The 15371-nt window shown below is 50.6% G+C and overlaps 1 protein-coding gene across 8 annotated transcripts in view; it reads right to left on the bottom strand.

Moving 5' to 3' along the window:
* Window positions 1-15277, bottom strand: part of Fgfr1 (fibroblast growth factor receptor 1) — a 49473-nt gene extending 34196 nt beyond the window's left edge. For 6 of the 8 annotated variants that reach the window (XM_033765358.1, XM_010604908.1, XM_033765359.1 and 3 more), the window contains exon 1: window positions 5766-5938. In XM_033765358.1, the coding sequence (XP_033621249.1) occupies window positions 5766-5856 (91 nt within the window). In that variant the 5' untranslated portion in view covers window positions 5857-5938. Of the gene's footprint in view, window positions 1-5765; window positions 5939-14128; window positions 14149-15237 lie in introns of those variants that run through there. The other 2 variants (XM_010604919.3, XM_019204738.2) reach the window with 2 other exon arrangements.
* Window positions 15278-15371: the final 94 nt, after the last annotated feature.

The raw sequence follows: 15371 nt of genomic DNA, 5'->3' as shown, positions 1-15371 counted from the left end.
CCCCACTGCAGCAGGATTCCTGGCATTCCCTCTCCAGCTCTGCCCACCCCAGCTCCAGGTAGTCACAGAAGTCGGGGGACAGAACCACAGGTTCTTTGTTTGGGTTCCCTCCTGCCCTCCCTCCACCCGCAGCAAGCCCTCCGGTCAGCCGTTTGTTCTTCCCTGAGAAATCCCTCCTCCTCCCTGACTCCGGGGAGCGGGCTGGCAGAGCCAGAGTGGAAAATCAGTGAAGCTAATGGTGTAGCAATGCAGAACCCGAGCCAAGAACACAGCCTTGGAGTGGCTCGGCCGCGCTGGCCCAGAGCAGTGGGTCCAGCAGGACACGTGAGCGCAGGCACACTCGCACATTCTCGGTGAGGCGCTGGGCCCCGCCCCGTCCCACCTCCCCCACACTTGCAAACACCCTTTCAAAGGCATCTGCAGATCCTCCGGGAAACCTGCTAGCTTAGAGCACCCTGCGGACTTCCACAGGCTCGAGTCTCCACCCCGTTCTCAAGTGGGTCATTCAGCATCACCTTTTGCTCCATGTAACTCTACTCGCCTTCTGGAATTTTTCTGTCCACTGTGTACTAGAAGGAAACTGGTTCTTTGCACAAGAAGAAATTTTTCTTTTTGTTTCTTTTTCCACATGGAGAAATTTTTCATGACTATAATCCCAGTATTCTGAGGAAAGAGGGCTGCCTGCAACTTTGAGCCTGATCTAGGCAATTTAGCAACTTAGCCTGATCCTTTCTCAAAACAGAAAACAAAAAACCCCAACAGTCTGGGGATGTAGTTCGGCGCAAAGGCCCCCAGTTCAATGCTCAGTAACAGAAAAATAACAAAAACAAAACAAAAACCAAGAATTTTGCTGGGGGTAAGGGAGTGCACACCACGTGTCGCAGGATGGCTAAGGGACCCAGGTCCTCAGCCACCCTAACTGCAGCGAAAGGGATCACAGCACGTCGGTAGGACCCCTCCTGCAGCTCGCTGAAATGCACACCTCCTGAGCCAAAGCGAGCTGGCTGAAGGGCCCATGCTTGGGTGCAGGGTGCAAGTACGTGCTAAGGGCCAGCAACTTGAAGCCAGGCCAGGGCTCTGGCACCACCCTCAGCCTTCTCCCACGGGCACAGGTTTCTGCATTTCTGCAACACGGAGACAAAGCCCTGCCTTGTGGCACACACGGCACACAGGGGCCTTGCAGCCAGAAATGGGAACTGCAGCTTTTCCATTAAATGTAACCTTTCCTCCTTCAACTGGCCACCAGACTCCTTCAAATCTGGGTGGGTGGGAGGAGCTGTAAAACCTCAGCCCATTAAATCACTTATGAGTTGCAGGTTCCTGCGAGGAAGGCAAGTTTGGAGACTGTAAGTCTCCTACACCGTGCCCTGGACTACCGGGTCTGCGGCGTTCAACCCTTGTAACTGCTGAAGAGATGGCAGGACCCTATTCCCAGTCACCAGAAGTGACCCTCTGAGCAGTTCTGGACGCACTCACTTTTCCCTCCAAGTCCAATTCTAAGGAAGAAAAACAAAACAAAACAAACAAACAACAAAAAAAACCCGTGGAAACAGCCCTTCTGTAACTCAAAAACTACTCCAGTCAGTGCTTATCTTTTGAAAGGGGTAAATTACCCTTGGCCCAGGCCAGAGAGCTTCAGTCCACCCAGAGGCTCAGAGCCTGATCCAAAACAGGCTGGGCCTCTGTGGTGAGACTGCACACTGCAGGGGGAAAAGGAGGGAGCTGGCTTTCCTGGAACCATTATTAAATCAACTTTCCAAGGACGGCCAGGAACTCCAGGCCCTCCTGGTCCCGCAGGAGCCTCTGCAGACTGCTAGGATTGCGTGTTGCTGGGGGAGGGGCTGCCAACACCACACACACACACACACACACACTGCATACAGCACAGTCTTTAAAAGGGAAGGGCTCTCTGTGTGAGCAGGCTGTAGGGTAGTTTGCTTTCAACTCTTGGATAAATTCTTTGTGTCTAAATTATGTTTTTTGAGGATAATAGCAGTATTACCATCAGCAGGGCCAAGACCACACAGTATATATTTGTCAGGTTCCTTAGTGTTGCCAAAGCATCAAGATAGCTCCACCCTTACAAGCCACCATCACAGCCTGGCTCTGAAGATGGCAGGGCTCACAAGTCTCACAAGGATTTGCAGAGACCGAGTCCAATACACTTTCTCCACTGCTGTGTCCCAAGGCACGAAACCGTATGTTTCTCATTATGTGGGGTGTCCTCTGGGGTCCCATGAAAATGGGCCAAGAGTGGCCATTTATGGCTTGCTGCCTGGAGTGGACACTGTCCAAGAACTCCACACGGGCGCCCACTTGGCCTCACGATGGCTTGAACACACGCTCATCCCTGACAGTTTATGGAGAGAGGACGCGCCCAAGAGCCAAGACCGATCAAGGGGCCAAGATGACAATGAAGGCAGTCCCAAGACAACATGTGTCCATGCAGAGACTTGAGCAGGAATATCCACAGTCCTTTTACTGCTAATGGGCAGAACTGCCATGTTCATGACTGCCATGCTGGATTTGTCTCCCCAAAGGTGCCATGTGTGAGAAGCTGGGCCCTTCAGGTGGCACCTCGAAAGGGTGCTGAAACCTTTTAAGAGGTTAGGCTTAATGAAGGTTATGAGGGATACTGATTTAGCTGGGTTAGGATCTGCACCAGTCTCTGTAAAAGTGAGCTGCTATAAATAAAAAGAGCTAGACTGAGGCAGGCGGGCGGGCGGGGTGGCGTCCTCCCGTAATCTCCACACTTGGGAAGCTGAGGCAGGAGGACAGTCCGAGTTCAAGGCCAGCCCAGATTTCACATGAGACCTTGTCTCCAAACAAAACAAGACTGGGTCCCTCCCTGGGTGTGGCTCCTGTCTCCCATGTCTTACACACACGAGGTAAGGCTCTGCCATTCTCTAATACAGACCCGAGGACCCTCCCAGAGGCAGAACAACTGCCACTCTCTTCTCTTGGATGTGCAGCCTCCAATACTATGAGCTAAACAAACCTTTCTTATAAATGGCCAGATTGTGCTCTTTTTTGTTCTTTTTGGTTTTCTGAGATAGGATCTCACTACACAGCATAGTCCAGGCTGGCCTCAAACTCTTGGTGATCCTCCAGCATCAGCCTTGACAGCGCTGGGATTATAGGTGTGGGCCACCAGCCTGGCCCAATTCTGCTATTTTGTTATGGCAACAGAAAATAGACTAAAACAATGGCTCAAGAGGCCAGCAACAAGTAAACAGATACACACAAACCATATAATTCCATTATATGAAATCCTACAACATACCAAGCTAATCTATGGTGACAGACAGTAGAGCAGAGGTTGCCTGGGGAAAGGGATGTTGAAAGCGTTCTGTGCCCTGATTGAGGTGGCAGTTACATGGGTTGTAGACATTCCTATCAAACTATACACTTAAAAGTGGCACATTTTCCAGTACGTGAAGTACACCATTGTAAGTCGATTTTTAAAAGACAGAGGTCTAGCTTCAGCCTTCCCTGGTATCCAGCCTCCTAACAGCCCTCACCCATTTCTATTCCCTCTCTCCTGTTCAGACATTACTTTGTGTCCATGAAGACCTCTGGCTCCCTCTGAACCTCCATTGCTTTTTCTACTTTGTTCCCTAGCCCGGATCCAGAACAGCAACTCCCATGATCTCCTCCTCCCCTCCTCCTTTCTCCTCCCACCCCCACTTCCAGCAGCAGCACCCTCTAGAACCTCTTAGGCCTAGACACCACCTTCGTGCCCACAAGTGCCTGGGTCCAAGATCTCTACCCTCCAGTCCTAGGCTGCAAAGAATGTTTGAAAAAGTTTTAAAAAGAAAAAAAAAAAAGGAAGCATTTCAGGTTCATGATAAAGTCACATTCTGAAGCCTTGCCAGCCCCTCCCCGCATGGACACACGCTTCTTTACTCCCTCACCATCCCACACTGATGGAACAACTCTTACCTTGTCTCGTCTTTGTCTCTTGTTACTCTGAATTGACATCCAACTAACTCGAAGTCACAGGTTCCATTTCTACAGTGTCTTTACTATTTTTTCTTCCTTTAAATCTTACAACGCCCACCATAGACACTCATCATAATCTCCTAACTTGTCTTTCTATCAACAGTGGTAGTAGCAGTAATAAGTACTTACTCTTTTTTTTTTTTTTTTTTTGGTACCGGGGATCAAACTCTGGCCCTTGTGCTTGTGAAGCAGGCAGTGGAACCAATGGGCCAAATCCCCGGCCCTCATAACTACTTACTCTTGATGAGTGCTTTATTTCGATTATCTCATTTAATTATTTATTGCTTTTCCCATTTTACAGATCAGCAAACCAAGGCTTACTGAATTTGAATAATTCGTCAAAGCAATTATGATCAGTCTATCCAGTGGCAGGGCAGGATGCAAATTCGGGTCTGCCTGATTCCTTTGTTCCATCCATCCAAATCCAGTTGCCAAATTAATTTTCTGAAAGCTGCATTATGTCCCTGAACTTCTCAAATTTCCCAGCATCTACCCATCGAAGTACCATTTCCTTAACATGGCATTAAGACTTCCATACGCTGAGTCCATTTCTTCAGGCATTATTTCCCACAACCACCTACTCAACAGACAGACTTTTCCCCACTTACCCCGTGCATCCATCCCACCTCCCGACCCTGGTTCGTGTTGTTTCACCTGCAATACCCTTCAATTCCCCCTTCCAGACCCAGACCAGAGAGTCTCAGCTCTCTTCTTTATGTGTTCTCACCGCACTTTACTATAATTCTACTGTGTAGTCTCTGCTCGTCTCTCTCCTACCTGAAGAGACAGGGTCCCACTTTGGGGCTCCACCATGTTTTAGCTCAGATCTTGCCTTTCTGTTACTGAAGGCGTCAAGAACAGGCCCACACCAGCTGCTGTACTGTCTAGAAAGTTTCACACGACCTTCCCTGCTCCTCCCCCACCAGCACCTAAGGGGACACATACTATATCCATCACCCACCATTCAACAGGCCCCTAAATAAAAGCCAGATGTATAGCGCGGAAACCCAGCCACCCATCACGTGCACGCTCGCACCCTTCTTTATGTGACCAGTGGCACTGACTGCCCTTTGTTTGAAATACTCGAACAGTAATTCTCAAAGTCCCTCAAAAGCCGTCCTGGTGTGCTGTACCCGTAATCTCCATGAGGTAGGTATGAAGACTCCCACAACTCAAACAAACCCCATGAACAACGGGGCAAGCCTTCCTGTTACAAAGAATCTCTGAATTTCCAACACCTTATAGGTCTCCATGAAATCACTGACACAAAACTTCTCAAAAGCAAACGCTCAGCAAGCTGATGTACAGGGCCTGTGAGACGGTCAAGGAAGGCAGAACGGCAGCCAGGAGGTCATGGCTACCTCCCCCGCCTTTATAGAAGTCTTTAGAACAACTTTCTAGAAGCCACAGACCATTACCAAGCTCCTGAATCCTAGCATCCCCTGCAGTCTAATCCAAATTCTAAGCCTAAGATCATGGTCACCCCCAACCCCATTTTATACAGCCCTGAAGTTAAGAGGCCACCTCTAGGGTCCCAGTCACGTCCTTTGCTCAGGAGAAGAAAAACATAAACCACACTAAGTGACCTCTGGCAAACGAATGTCACCAATCTTCATGTCTTCCCCTGACGTATTTGGTTAGGTTCACGACCAGGTCTCCTGAGCATCTCTCCTACAGGGAAGGAGCCCTCCCCAGTCGATCTGTCACCTCTGGCCATGTCCCCTGGCCCCAGTCTGGGCTGACCCCCGAGCCTGTCGCCTTACCTTGTTCAGGCAAGGTCGGGGCCGGCCTGGCAGTGCACAGTGTGGCTGTGACCAGCACAGCCCAGAAAAGGAGGGACTTCCAGCTCCACATCCCAGTTCTGCAGTTAGAGGTCGGTGGCAAGGCTCCACACCTCCATGGGTACTCCACCGGGATCCTCCTCCTCCAGCTGACTCTGGGGAAAGAAAAAGTCAAGGGTGAAGAGGGCCTGCGAGGGGCAGGGTGGCTCACACAGTCACACAGTCAATCACCCGGCGGTGGCCTGCGTTTCGATGTCCCCCCAAGGCCTGCTGTTGCGCCTCTGCCATGTGCCACCCTGCCTTGCAGCCAGCCGACAATGGACTGAAACCTCTACAAACTGCGAGCTAAACCAACCTTTCCCCCTTTAATTTTGGGGGTTGGGTATTTCGTCTGAGCCATGAGAGAAAAAAGTAACTACGATATCTGGTCTAGAAGAGTGCTTGAAACAGTAACTCTTTAAGGCTCAGAGACTGAGCCCACCCCAACATTGAACCAGAGGCCACGGGTCTCAACCAGACTGAGGGATGTTTTCATTCACGTTATGGTTTGGTTCTGGAAAGTTCCCTCAAAGACCACATGTTAAAGGGTTGTTCCCCAGCCAGGTGCTATGAGGAGGTGATGGAGCCTTCAGAGGTGGCCCCTAGGGGGAGCTTTTAGGTCATTAGGGGTGAGGTCTTTTAGGTACTTGAAGCGGATGATAGGAATCTGGTCCCTTCCTTTTCTTGGTATGAGGGATTGAACTCAGGACCCGGCGGCAGAACCCCAGCATCTTCTCTTTTTCATTCTTGGCCGCAAGGTAAACAGTTTCTTCTGCACATTCACTGTAACACGCTGGCTCACTCCGGGCCCAAAAGCAACAAACCTCCCAAACTGTAAGCTAACTGAATCATTCCTTTTTAAAAAGTTAATTACTGGGCCGGGGATTTAGCTCAGTGGTGCCGCTGCCTGCCTCACAAGCACAAGGTCCCCAGTTCGATCCCCGGGAAAAACAAACGGGGGGAAAACATTAATTACCACAGGTATTTTATTGCAGTAACGGAAAACGAACATGGTTTGATTGTGCAACTATAGCGGGAGTGCAGACGAAGTACCAGCCTGGCTGGGAGTATCACCATAAGGCTCTCCCAGGTGGAATCCTGGAGATCACTTGTGCTAGGGAGTGAAGGGCCTCACGAACAACTCAAACTTTCTGCCACTCTGGGCGTTGACGGCAGGCGACAGAAGCATGCCAATGACACCCCAGTGCAAGACTTCCTTCTGTCCAGGGCAACCCCGTCCCTCTGGTGAGGAATGCAGAGATGAACTGAGGACGGGCCAAGAACCAGGAAAAGGGAGCCAAGTACAGAGACAGTAGCTGTGGGACTCCAGGAACACGTCAACCCCCTCTGGCCCTGTGAAGGGGGTAAGCCGGAACATAGGGTTTTGGTTTGGGTTTTGCTTTGTTGTGGTTCTCGAGATCAAACTCAGGGCTTTGCACGCGCAGGCGCTCTACCACTAAGCCGTACCCACAACTCTCCAAGGTTCTTCCTTCCACAACGAAACGCATCACAGGCATCTCTCGTTCTACCAGCCTCAGTCCCAGAGAACAGAAACCTCATTAAATGCTCGCTAGAACCTCGGCGTGTAGGCCCAGGAGGCCCACCCAGTTCTCTTGGCACTGGGAGGTGACAGCTGACGTCTGCGGGAAGCGTCCAGCAGTCAGCACGGCGTGGAAGGCGAAGGTCCGACTGACCGCAGTCAGGCCTAAGCGTGGACTCAGGGGTGGCTCACGAGTCCGTTACAAGTGCAGTGGCAGCCCAGGCCCTTCTCGGGTCTGCAGTGGGAGTACTTAAAATGGCTCCCTAGGGTCTCAAAGAGCAGGTTGCTACTGCCAGGCGCTAAGGAACAAGACCTTGTGAGCACCACTTGGGCTGTGTGGGGGTAACCACCTCTGTTTTCTAGGTGGCTTCTGGCCAAGCTTTTCAGAGAATCTGCCTCCCAGAACACACCCTCATGTGGTGCTGCGAGGCCTCCCGGAGCAGCGAGGCAGGCCTGGCTGGCAGGAGACCCCCAGATTCTTGGCTGAGCTCCCATGAGCTAGACCAGCAAGAATACGTCACACTACCACTAGCTCCTGTGCAAGGGTTACCGAAATGATTTCCAGTCAAGGTTGAAGTAAGCATTTCTTTCATTTTGCTAGATGTAGGAAGGGGACTAGAAACAGAAGAAGTATTTATCGTGTGCCAAGGCACAATTCATTTGTAACGATAAAGCACAATTGATTCCTCACTATATTCTGGGGGATTCCTCCAAGCAATGGAGAAAGTTGGGCTCAAGAGATTAGATGTTTTTTGCGGATGGACAGGAAGCTGGGGAGGAACAGGAGTATTGGTATTATGAGCACCAGGTTCTCAGGGCAGGAGAATGCAAATAAGGCGCCGATCTGGGGCTGAAGATGCAGCTCAGGGGTACAGTGCTTGCCTAGTATGGGTGAGGGCTCAGTTTTGATCTCCAGCATCTTGCAAAAAAATAATAGTAAAAAGGGGTTCTACATGATGCAGACTCAAAAGGATTCCCATCCCATCAAGAAATCAAGTACAGCCGGGCGTGGTGGCGCACGCCTGTAATCCCAGCACTCAGGAGGCTGACACAGGAGGATCGCTGTGAGTTCCAGCCTGAGCTACATAGTGAGTTCCAGGTCAGTCTCAACTAGTGAGACCCTGTCTCAAAAAAAAAAAAAAAAAAAAAAAAAATCAAGTACATAAGGACAAATCTGAGTTTACTCTGGATTTCCAAAGTCTTGATTCTCTACTTCTCTGGTGGAGAGACCTCTGGGAGCAGATCTCAGATGGGCCAACCAGGACATACGACAGAGCACGATCTCTGGCCTGGTATGGAAGTAATGCTTAGTAGGGCATCCCTAGACTGTGTGCCTTCATCCCAAAATATACCTCACTGATACAGGTACCTGAAAAGGTATACCTGACTAGGAAAACCTAAGTTCCACAGTAACTGCCAGGCTACTGAATAAATCTTTAGTCCCCCCAAAGGGAGGATGGGAGAAGGTGGTATTGTCTTGAGAAGATTAAGCTTGGTTTCAGTTGTAACAGACAGACAGCTTCCACCACTGCTCAGACACCTTGTTCTGAGAAACACCCCTCGTCGCAGAGGTGGGCTGGCTGCAGACTATGCTTTTCAGCTCCATGACCCCCGTGTTTCATACTAATCTGGCAGCTTCCCTCTGACTCACTTTCCAAAAAGTCTCTCCCTATGCTACCCCTCTGGACCTTGAGCTGCACAAAGATTCTGTAAACACCAGGCCTCTTGGCACCAACTCTGGCAGAGCTGAGTGGCACCCACCCCATTCCATACCTGCAGGGACACGACCAGTGGTTCGCATGCTGTCTGGGATCCCGGGGACCGTCGCCTCACCTTCTCTTCATTCACTGATTAATGAATTCTTAAAAGCCCTTAGGAACAGCCTTGCTCCTTCACTGTCCACAGGTGTGACTCGTAGCCTCACAGGTGTGCGCAGCAGCTGCCCAGAGACCCCACAGCTGCTCCCTTTCCATCCCTGCAACAGCAGCAGCCAGGGATGCTGGGGCTGCAGACACACCTGCCTGGATGGAGAGGTCCTCAGTGAGGAGGCGAAGAGGGGCACGAGATAGCTCACCTCAGTTTTCACAGTGCAATAAAGGGCTAAAATAGTTGCCCTGTCTACCTCCCAGGTGGTTACAATAACTGAATAGGCAAGTGATACAAAATGCCTACTGTCCTCTCTCAAGAGCTCATTCAACAGAAGGTGCAGAGTGTCAGAAATGCAGCGGCTGGACCATGTGACCCCTGCATCCCTCTTCACTTCTACAAGATCCTATGAGCATCAAACCTCCTTGTCCAAGCCGGGAGTGGTGGCGCACACCTGTAATCCCAGCACTCAGGGGCTGAGGCAGGAGGATCGCTGTTGAGTTTGAGACCAGCCTGGGATACACAGTGAGTTCCAGGTCAGTCTCAACTACATAGTGAGACCCTGTCTCAAACCACTCCCCAAAAAAAAACTTGTCCAAGCTGGGCGTGGTGGTGGACGACTATAATCTTATCCTCCAAAGGTAACGGATGAATTGCCTTTCTGTTCATTACCTTGCCACCCTGGGCCGGTCACTTAACCTTTCCAAGCATCAGTTCCCCACTTGTTAGACGGGGAAATATTTGCCCTCTCCACACCACAGGCTGCAAGGATCAAATGGGCAGTGTGGTGAAGGGGCTACTCTCCTCTCTAGAATACCGGTCAAACGTAAGGAGTGAAACGCATCATGCTTCATGCATGGCACGCTCAGAATTGAGTCGTTGGTGGCAGGTGGACCTGAACTTCCTAGGGTATTTTTCATCCTTTGCTCTTGGTCTAGCTGGCTTTTCTGTTGGCCTCTGGCCACGTGTAGCTCTTGAACACTTGAGCTGTGGCTACTGCAAACTGGGATGTGTCAGATGGAAAAGTAGTCACTGGTTTTGCAAACTTAGTACCCAAAAAAAAGAAATGTTATTCATCATTACTTTGGTTTTTTTGGGTACCAGGGATATCGAACGTGGGCCCTTGCGCTTGTGAGGCAGACAGGCGCTGGAACCACTGAGCTAAATCCCCAGCCCTCATTACTTTTTTTATAGAGACTGGGGGTGTGAATCGTGGTAGAGCATGTCCTTGGCATTCCTGAGGCTCCCCAAATTTTTTATATTGATTACATGTTCAAGTGACAGTCTTGCTAAGTTGCTAAGTTGCCCCCGCTGGGCTGAAACTTTGGATCCTCCTGACGAGGCCCTTCCACTGCTAGGATTACAGTGTGTATCAGAGCACCTATCTTCATGCTGTATTTCTACTGCACAACACAGCCTGGGGCAATCTCTGTGCCTCCATACCATAAGTACCCTGTGTCCTCTCCACTCTGCAGTGGGCTGGGTCTTCCCTGTTCTGAACCCCACCGTTAGAAGCTATCTCTTTCATGGGCCTTCTGGTTGGAAAAATCCCATCCTCTAATTTTCTAAAACATGCCGCGGCCTCTCTCCTGTGGCACTTATGTCCCTGTACATGGTTATTATGTTTCTCTCCCACGAAACTGCAGGCATTTTTAGAGCAGGGTCTGTGCCTAACTAATCTGTTAACACCCTTAGCACCTGTACGTACATGGCAGATGGTGGCACATTTGTTAACTGGATGGATAAATGAATGAAAGTGTGTCCCTTTTCAGAAAGGCTTCAGACCAGTTTTTCAGGTTCTGAAATTTTCGGATTTTGGAGTATTTCAAAAGGCTCTGCCTACCAAAACCTGAAATGCTCTGAAATCCAAAAATTTGAGCACCAACATGACGCAAGCATTTCGGGTTTCAAATCCTCTGATTAGGAACATTCAACCTGTATTGATGCTCTTTAAGGATACAGAATGGGGGCCAGGCGTGGTGTCGCATGCCTGTAATCCCAGCACTCGGGAGGCTGAGGCAGGAGGATCGCTGTTGAGTTTGAGACCAGCCTGGGCTACATAGTGAGTTCCAGGTCAGTCTCAACTACATAGGGAGACCCTGTCTCAAAAAACAACAAATAAGCAAACAAACAAAGAATATAGAATGGAAGGCTGGGGATTTAGCTCAGTGGTTCTGCTGCCTTCCTGGCAAACAAAAGGTCCCAAGTTCAATTCCCAGTACAAAAAAAGAAAAAGAAAAAAAAAAAGAGTACAGAATGAGAATATAAAAAAAAGCCACAGCCCTTACTCACTGACAGTCATCCCCACTCTATTCCAAAGAAAACCAAGTGTGAAGCTTTCTTTCTTTCTGGTTTTGTGAGACTGGGTCTCCCTATGTAGTTGAGACTGACCTGGAATTATTTAGCTCAGGCTGGTCTGGAACTCAGAGATTCTTCTGCCTCAGCCTCCCGAGTGCTGGGATTACAGGCAAGCACCACCACGCTCAGTTTAACATCTTGGTGTCCCAAGAGCTGAGGAAGTGGCACAAAACCATGAATTCCCTTCAGACAGGAATTAAGACGTAACAGAAAGTTACCTTTCTCAAAAGTGAGTGATCTTTGCTCCATGTTGAAGGCAGGAGAAGTGTTTTAATCAACATTTTTTAAAAGGCAGCTCAGTTTACAAAATGTTAGTTGGCCCAAAGGAAATGCTACAATTACACCTTGGCACTGGGCTGCTTTGAAGCTCACAGAAATTGGTATTCAATGCATTTTGATGCAAAATTTGGTCCCAATACTCCTGGTTTGTTAGGTGCTCTGGGCACAAGCCAGAGCTTGTGATGTTGATTGCCTCGCTACCCTTTTCAGCCCAGACCACCTGGTACTCCTCAAAGCTTCTGAGCTAACCAATGAGGTGGCACTGTAACTGTTTGGGTCTCTGCAAAAAAGTGTCCAAATGTCTTTGCAAATGAAGGGGGAATTAGCACAAGTTAAGCACTAACCTTGACAGGCCTATCTAGGAAACCCTGCTGAAGACAGGGCCAGGACTGCAGCGTTATCATTCCTGCAGTTCCTCAAGTGGATGTTACTAACTTGGGGTGGGCAGGGAAACACCAAATCCTACGGTTTCTTCAATGGAAGGGGTGGTGGGGCGAGGAGAGAATATTTGTTTAAGGGAGATGCAACCCTGGGAAAAAACAAATACCTTAGCCTTCAATCTAGTATTTAATCCCCTCTGGCAAAACCAGAACCTTCTCTAAAGCGCTACATCTGGACTCCCACCCGACCATTTACAGAGCTCTGGGGAAGGAAAACACAAGACAAATTTCCCAAGAGGAAATTAAACTCATCTCAAGTGATGTGAAGGAGGCCCTTTCAGAGCGGCGTACTGGAATCAATTCTATCGGACTCCCTTTCCTCCAATAGCAGCGGGCTCAAACTTCCTAGGAAGCTCTTTAACAGCCATTTTGATGAAAGATTTTAAAAATGGAGGCAAGAAAAAAGCCTTCAAAGAAGCTGGCTGCTAAAATCCCAAGCTCACCAAGCAAATCCTGCCTATTTTTAGAGTCTTGTTTCAGGTCAGTATCTCAAATAAACAAAAAGCACACACTTAAAAGCAAAACCCATGGATTTGCCTGCATCTCCTCGGCTGGACTCTGCCTTCTGGGGTGCAATTCCGGTTTCTTGCCCTCTGGAGTGCCCAGGAATAAAGCTAGCTCAGGTTTAGGGATGCCTGGACGTACTCTAATCCTCTCCCCTAAAGAGGAAGGGCTAACATCTGTGATGCTCCTTCCTTTCTTCCTGTCCCTTCACTTGCTGTCCTAAGGGCACCAAATGGAACTTTCTAATACCAAGGAAAAGCAGCACCCTAAAGCTGTCTACTCCGGAGCCAAAGAAAGTGGTGCCCCCTTTGACCCAAGTCCCTGTTGTGAAAATACCTCCAGCAGGGTGTGGTGATGCACGCCTGTAATCCCAGCACCCAGGAGGCTGAGGCAGGATTGACATGAGTTCGAGGCCAGCCTAGACTACACAGTGTGACCTTGTCTCAAACAAAAGTAGAGTAAAAGAAGGCCTTTCTAAGGGCATGGTGAAAAGCAGACAGTGAAAGTGCACGTGCTGGAGTGGCTCTCCATCCCGATGACTCTCATTAAAAAGCTGACACCCAGCTATGACTAAGAGTAAAGCAACAGATATTGCACGGAGCTCATCACTAGTGCAGCACATAAACATCCCAGCTGGAGCCCTGCCGGCCCTCCCTGTCCCCAGACACCCTGCACTGTGAGGGTCGGCAGCAGCCCTGGAGGTCTCCCAACCCACTGGGGGGAAATATGTAAACAAGTCATTAGGGACGGAGGCATTCGCGGGGACAGGCGCGGGGCAAGGGCAGAGCTTAAGGGCCCTCGGTCAAGAAAAGGAAGGCAGACGACCCATGTGTGGGGTAATGAGCCAGACCGAGGCACGTCCCTGGGGGCCCGGGTACTTAGCTTTTAAACAAGCCACAGAGAGGAAGGAAACCGGGAGCCCTGACCAAGGGAGGAAAATGGCCACTTTCTGCTCCACAGTCTCAAGGCGAAGGTTCTACGACTTACACGGTATTCTAAAAAAAGCACCGGTCCCGAAGCGCAAAAGGGCAGGGCACATTTGAGAAGGAAACAGTCACCTTAATTACCATGTCTAGAGAAAGTGTGATTTCATTACAGCCTCCAAAACTACCGCCCAAAGAGGGAAACCAGAGAAGTGTTTTCAATTTGAAAAGAGCCTGGAAAGGAGAGGGTGAGAGGGACCAACTCTCCCAGGGCGCCGCAACTCTGGACCCTCAGATGATTTCCTGCCTCGGAGAATATTCAAAAACAATTCCACACTCCACCCCCAACCCCTCCTTCAAACCTGTGGCCGCTACTTAAGTGGTAAAATACCCTACCTTAGTTTCCGAAGGTGGTAGCCCAAACGACTCCCTAAAAACACTTCAGGAGCGCCTCTGCCAGCCAAAGGCGGGGTTCGCTCCGGGAGGGTGGGAAGGGGACGCGGGACGCCGCCGACCCCGCGGCCCGGGAGAAACCAAAGCTTTGGTTGTTCCAGAAACATCTGTCAGCGCCAGCTCTGGGCCAGATCCACGATCACAGGCCACTTCTAGCTTAGGAAATGTTGGCGAGTGCTTGCCCCACCCCAAAACCTTTCTCGCTCAAGGTAGAAGTCACCCCAAACGCTTTGATTAAATAACTTGGGACTCCAAGGTAACTTTCTTTTCTTCCCCAACCCCAAAGCCTCGTCTCCACGTCTCGCAGTAAGAAATTTTAGGGACAAGTTGAAGAATTCCAGTTTTAGCGGAGGGGAGGGGGAAGGGGGATGCTGACGGCCGCGGTGGACCCGTGTGGGGTGAAACGGAACCAGATGCGGCTTCCACATCTGGGAGGTGGGGGTGGGGTGGGAAGGCACCGCGCACACGCTTTTAAAGTGGGCCATAGCTGCTACGGCCAGAAAAGAGCAGCAGACCCCCCACCTGCACCGCTCCCCAAAGGGCGTCTCGCAGCCTCACGAGGGTTTTGCGTCCTCTCTGAACCCCAACTACAGCGTCAACAAACTTCCCCGTAAATGTGCTTGCGGACTCTCTTATGCCCTCCCCACGTAACGGGTGGAAGGGAGCGGGGATCTGCGGCCGAGGAACCGCACCGGACAAAACCCTAACCCATCCCCCACTCCGGTAACCGGCTCGGAACGGGACGCCCCCGCCCCCCACGCCCGGGATCCACAGCAGACGCCCCCGCCTTCCCCAAACTTCCGATCCGCTCGGAAACCGTCTGAGCGGAACATCACCCCCTCTTGGAAAGCGGAGTCTCTGCTTGCTCCCCGCCAAGGCAGACTCAGCCATTTGGTGACGACACCTTCAAACCCTCTCCAAGACAAGCTAACCTTCTTTCCTCCGCTTCCTTTCCTCCTCCTACGCCCACCCAGCCGCCTCAGCGAGGACCCCAGACCTTCCCGGAGGTGGGAAGGACTCGGGTCCCAGTTCCACGCTGTGCCAAAAGCTACCTGCTGGATTGGGATAGATCCTCCCCGGGGTCGGAGGAGCTGGCACGGACGGATCACGAACGCACACGCACACGCACACACCCGCGCGCGCCCCACCTCGCCGCCTCCCCAGTCCGAGGAAGCCGCGGGCCTCC

The sequence above is a fragment of the Fukomys damarensis genome, unplaced genomic scaffold, assembly GCF_012274545.1.
Source record: "Fukomys damarensis isolate Sample0158 unplaced genomic scaffold, DMR_v1.0_HiC HiC_scaffold_18, whole genome shotgun sequence".
In the NCBI taxonomy this organism is placed as follows: domain Eukaryota; kingdom Metazoa; phylum Chordata; class Mammalia; order Rodentia; family Bathyergidae; genus Fukomys; species Fukomys damarensis.
This window is presented reverse-complemented; position numbering and strand designations above follow the sequence as displayed.